The sequence below is a fragment of the Silurus meridionalis genome, chromosome 1, assembly GCF_014805685.1.
Source record: "Silurus meridionalis isolate SWU-2019-XX chromosome 1, ASM1480568v1, whole genome shotgun sequence".
Classification (NCBI taxonomy): Eukaryota; Metazoa; Chordata; class Actinopteri; order Siluriformes; family Siluridae; genus Silurus; species Silurus meridionalis.
Window position 1 is genome coordinate 30,627,700 of NC_060884.1, and position 5,491 is coordinate 30,633,190.

Here is a 5,491-nt window from a genome sequence, read left to right on the forward strand (position 1 = left end):
ATATTGCATTTTATATCAGCGCCCGTGATTAATATTGCATCACTTACATTTAACATTTATTTTCCTTTTTTTTCTCTCTCTCTCTCCTTCTTCTCCTGCTTTTTTTTTTTCTCTTTTAAAGCGGCCATGAAGCTGTAAAACCGTGTGTTGGAAGTGAACTGCGATTTTACGCACAAAATTCATTCTCAGCAGGAGGATAAGAATCATTTCAAACGGTTTGTATTTGTGTCTAATTTACACTTTAAACCCAAACAAAATTTTTTTGGCTTAAATTTAAATCGTTTTTATTTAGAACGAAAGCCGTCAATAATAATAATAATAATAATAATAATAATAATAATAATAATAATAATACCTTTTATTTCAATATATTCCCGACAATAATTATTAACTCCACATGAAGCTAAAATAAATAATAACATTCAATACAATCTACACCAACAGCAGTATTTTTGTGATTCTTTTTTATCTTTTTAAATTTTTTTGCAATCATTTTTCGGATTTGTCTCCAGTTTGTGGGTTGTGTATTCAGATGTTCAGGATCATGGAGATCAGGTCCACATGCACGAGCGTTAGTCCTCAGTGTATTGAGTGAGGGGTCGTGGTGTCTTTTGACGCTCCTGTTTAATGCCACTTTGTCTGACATGCTGTAACATCCCATTAGGCTGAGTGTAATCATAATTATTATAATTACTCAGCTTTTAATTAGCACCTCTTTGTGCTCGCTTTATTAATTTCTAAATCTCAGAACATGAATTATTTATAAAAAGCGGTATATCAGAGGCTGCTCACATTTAATGCTGAAAACATGAAGAGAGAGACGATGGCTTACATAGCTGTTTAACTCTTACATATTATTGTGTTGTTGTTGTTGTTGTTGTTGTTGTTGTTGTTGTTGTTGTATGAGTTCTAGTACTACTTAGTTGTTAGAGCTAATACTAAAAGAAGGGACCTGGTCTTGTCCAATTGCGACTCAATTTCTTCCCAATCAATAATACTAATCATATTAATAATAATCATAATCATATTAATAATAATAATTATTATTATTATTATTATTATTATTATTATTATTATTATTTTAATTATTATTATTATTATTATTATTATTATTATTATTATTATATTAATATTAATTAAAGAGCCTTTTCCTGCTCTGAAATCTGAACATTTTGTAACCAGACCTGCAGATTTTGTAGCTTAAATAATTCTTGAAAAAAAAGTCTTTAAAAAATCCTTAATGTGAAAAGAAAAATGAAATTTCTGTTTTTTGATTTTCCCTTCTGATTTGTTTTCTTATTATATATTATAGTATTATTATTATTATTATTATTATTATTATTATTATTATTATTATCAAAACCTGTTTTCCAATATCACCAAATGGCGTTAAATAATAATAATAATAATAATAATAATAATAATAATAATAATAGTTATCATGTGGTGCTGGGATTTGAACTTATAACCTACCTGAATGTTGATGAAAAGCAGTAGTTAAACCAGAGTTCAGTGTGCGCAGGTTTAAATGATTAAAAGTGAATTATTAATGCTATTATTAATTATGTTGATGCACAAAAAAAAGGATTTTATATATTGATTTGTGTTTGCATAAGTGGCATGAGGAGGAACTGCTCCTGTTGGACTCACAACAGTGTTATATTAATAATAATAATAATAATAATAATTATTATTATTATAATAATAATAATAATAATAATAATAATAATCAGTCTTGTTTTCTCATTTGTCATTAATTTATTGGGGCTCGCGGAGTGGATTTGGCTTTACAGAACAGAAAAGATGGATGGATGGATGGATGGATGGATGGATGGATGGATGGATGGATGGATGGATGGATGCATGGAAATATGCAGGGACACAGAGCGCGCGCGACTCACCTTGGCCGCCATCTGTAAACATCTGTGAACAAAATAACTTACTACTTACACAACTTTCTTTTCTTAATTCTTTTTTCTGGAGTTATAACACGACAAAACGAACACGTGTGCGTGCGTGCGTGTGCGCGTGTGCGCGTGTGTGTGTGTGTGTGTGTGTGTGTGTGGCATTAAACAGTGACACCATCCACAAGGCTAACAGCAGGTCCTCTAACGCGGTAGTGCTTCAGTCGGTATTACTTTAATAATGCATAGAATGTTTGCACTGCAAACCAAAGTGTACAAATTCAAAATAAAGGAATAAATTAATTTTTTTAAAGACAATTAAATATAGATAGAGTTTTTGTTGTTGTTGTTGTTATTATTTCTTTTTATCCTTCATTCTGTTCCAACAGGATGGAAATGTGATCGTGTTCTCCATGCGATATTACCCTCAGAAAATAATGATAGACATTTAAAATAAAAAAATAAAACATTTGAAAAAAGAAGAGAAAAAATGAAATCCAGGGTGAGCAGGTGTCATCTGTGTGTTTTTATATGTACAAAAAGCATTTCAATAGAGTGAAATAATAATAATAATAATAATAATAATAATAATAATAATAATAATAATAATAATAAAAATAATAAATTATTTACTATATTTCAGTGCAATTAAAGGGAAAAAACTCCAAGTGGTCACCTCGATTACAGACTAAACCATTAACCCATGGATTTTGTATACCCTCTTTTCTTTCTTTCTTTTTTTACATTTTGACTCCATCTTTTCCATCAGAAATTATTTTTTAAAGATTCCGATTATAAATCCATAAAACAGGAAATCAGTAATAATCCGTAAAGAATGAATTATCGAATGAAATCAACTGAAACTGGACAATAAGTATACAGTATGAGGTAATCCTTCAATGGCTATTTCATCATTTCAGAATAATAAACGTGTGTTTTTCTTATTTAAAAAAAAAAAAGAAAAGAAAAAGAAAAAGAAAAAAAAAAGAAAAAAACCCGAATTTGTGTTTGTAATTTTTTTTTCTTTTTTTTTTTTTTCTGGGGGGGGGGAATAAATGTTCTCCACAAGTCTGGTTTGCTGGAGTTTGCATATTTCACCAGCATTAATAGGGAAAAAAATAAATAAATAAATAAATAAATACATGATAAATATCATCATCTTAATTCAGGGCGCGAGACGGGTCACGTGAAGTCTGATCCACAATAATAAAGTAATAAATCTGATTGATCATGAAAAAAACCCACCGGGTCTGAGCAGACCTACACACATGATAGTAGATCCCTTGGTCCAAAAAAACAATGTCCTCCTCCTCATCCTCTTTATGATCATCATCATCACCATCACCGAGATCATCATCATCATCATCAGTGCGCCGCAGAAAATTTCAGCCGTTTCTGTTTTTGTCTCTGGTTACAGAACCAGACGCGCACCACGTTCTTTTTGAGGTCCAATTTTTCGGCGATGGCCGCGATTTTCTCGCTGGAGGGCCGCGGCTGCACGGCGAAGTACGCCTCGAGAGAGCGCTTCTCAGGCGCGGCGATGGAGGTGCGCTTGCGCTTCTTCTCGGCGCCGTTGAACAGCTCGGGTTTGTTCGTTTTCTCGCGCTGTGCGCCCTCGGCCTCCTCCAGCCAGGCCTGGAGAATGGGCTTGAGCGCGATCATGTTGTTGTGCGACAATGTCAGGGACTCGAACCTACATATGGTGCTCTGACTCAGAGAGCCCACACCGGGGATTTTCAGATTGGCGAGGGCGCCACCCACGTCCGCCTGGGTAACCCCGAGTTTGATGCGTCGCTGCTTGAAGCGCTCGGCGAACGCCTCGAGCTCCCGCGGGTCTGTATCCGAGTCGGGCAGAGACGAGAGTCCGTTGGGAACCAAACCCGAGGCGCCCTGAGCGCTGCCTGGGTGGCTGGGTAACAGCCCTGGGTGAGGGTGGTGCGGGTGGTGGTGATGGTGGTGGTGATGTCCGAGAGGAGAGCTGATGTTCATAGCGGCCTGGTGCGAAAGGTGGCTCAGGCCGTGCATGTGTGAGTGCGGATGCGCTGCGGTGGAGATCAATCCTCCTCCACCACCTCCACCTCCTCCTCCACCACCACCACCACCTCCACCACCTCCTCCTCCACCACCTCCTCCAGCTCCCCCACCTGCCTCGTGCGCGCTGCTCATCAGGGTCAGTGAAGGCGAGCTGATGTGCTCCATCAGGTCTGGTGGCTCCAGGTTCTGGTGGTGGTGGTGATGGTGGTGGTGCGGATGGTGCGGGAGGTGCGGCGGCGCGATGGGCACCGTGGACGTGGACGAACAGGGCACGCTGTTCATCGTGTGGTACGTGGCGTCGGGTTTGAACGGGTGCGCTTTTCCCTGCGACACCGCCATGTCCACCGCCGCCAGGGCCTCCGCGCGCGCCAGCAGGGTCTCGTCCAGGCTCGCGAAGATGTTGCTCTGGAGCTGTGAGTAGAAAGAAACCAGTTTTTGTTTTCATACATTATTATTAATTAAAGAGTTTAAAAAGGGTTTTATTTTTTGTTTTGCAAAATCCAACAAAGGAAACAATTATGTTAATAAAACAATTAATAATTTTGCAAGTAGAAATAAATGTGAAGTATGCAAAACAGAAAAACGACATGATGCATCCAGATGCATGCAAAACAACACACGTTCCAGCAATACAAAGTGTGCATTACAATATTACTTTTATATGCATGAATAAAATAAAAATAAAAATAATAAAAAATTTGACAAAACTTGTGTGTTTTTTACCTGTGGAGTTTGCAGGCACGCTCTCCGGATCGCTTCCGAGCTCGAGTGTAAAGTGGTGTATTTGTGCTCGGGTAAACTCGGGTGCATGGCGAAATGAGGCTGTTTGCTGTTCATGGACATCATGATGATTTTTTAGTTTGTCCGCAAAAGCGTCCTGCTTCCTCCAGGAAAAAAAGTGCACAGTAAATAAATAAAAGAAAAGAAATCAAAGAAGAAACAAAAAAGTAAAGAAAACCAAAGCTAAGAGAACATTAATAAATAAAGATGCAAATAAAGTGGACGATGCTGCTCCAGGTCCAGGGTTGCGCTGTGCGTGTGTGTGTGCGCGCGTGCGTGTATGTATGTGCGTGTGTGTACATGCGTGTGTGTGTGTGTGTGTGTGTGTGTGTGTGTATGTGTGTGCGCGCGCGTGTGTGTGTGTGTGTGTGTGTTTTGCAGTCTCAGGTCGCGTTAGTGTGAAGTTTAGGAGATCTGAGAGCCTGGTGCAGAGAGGAGATGCCTTGCAGTGTCTCGGTGGCGCTTATCTGTCTCCCTGCACGCGCTGCGCTGCGCTCTTACACCTGAGTCCCCCTCTCAGAATCTCGTCCAGTAGCAGCTCGCGCTCTCTCCCTCTCTCTCCCTCTCCCTCTCCCTCTCTCTCTCTCTCTCGCGAGACTTCAAGCGGCCACGAGCGCCTCGGGCTACGACTATAGGACCAAAAAAGCCCGAGCGCGCGCCGCCGAGCTAAATCTCACCGCTGTCGGAATTACCGTAAATACGAGTTACGAGCGCGACGAAGTCGTAAAATACCAGCGGAGGGGGGGAGAGGGGGGGGGACCTGAAGTAATTTA

General features: G+C 39.4%; 1 protein-coding gene across 1 annotated transcript; it reads right to left on the reverse strand.

Annotated features, from left to right (window-relative positions):
• Positions 1-2,446: 2,446 nt before the first annotated feature.
• Positions 2,447-5,168, reverse strand: pou4f1 (POU class 4 homeobox 1). Its single transcript, XM_046854213.1, has 2 exons — positions 4,662-5,168; positions 2,447-4,349 (listed from the first exon to the last, which is right to left on the reverse strand). The coding sequence occupies exons 1-2, from the start codon at positions 4,782-4,784 to the stop codon at positions 3,270-3,272; spliced, it is 1,203 nt and encodes a 400-aa protein (XP_046710169.1). The 5' UTR covers positions 4,785-5,168; the 3' UTR covers positions 2,447-3,269.
• Between the last annotated feature and the right edge of the window lie 323 nt (positions 5,169-5,491).

Bases quoted from the DNA above. Each gene is read 5' to 3' on its own strand.
- pou4f1 (XM_046854213.1), bottom strand. From the start codon at position 4,784: ATGATGTCCATGAACAGCAAACAGCCTCATTTCGCCATGCACCCGAGT. The intron at 4,350-4,661 runs GTAAAAAACACA...TTCTACTCACAG, and splicing joins CGTGCCTGCAAACTCCACAG to CTCCAGAGCAACATCTTCGC.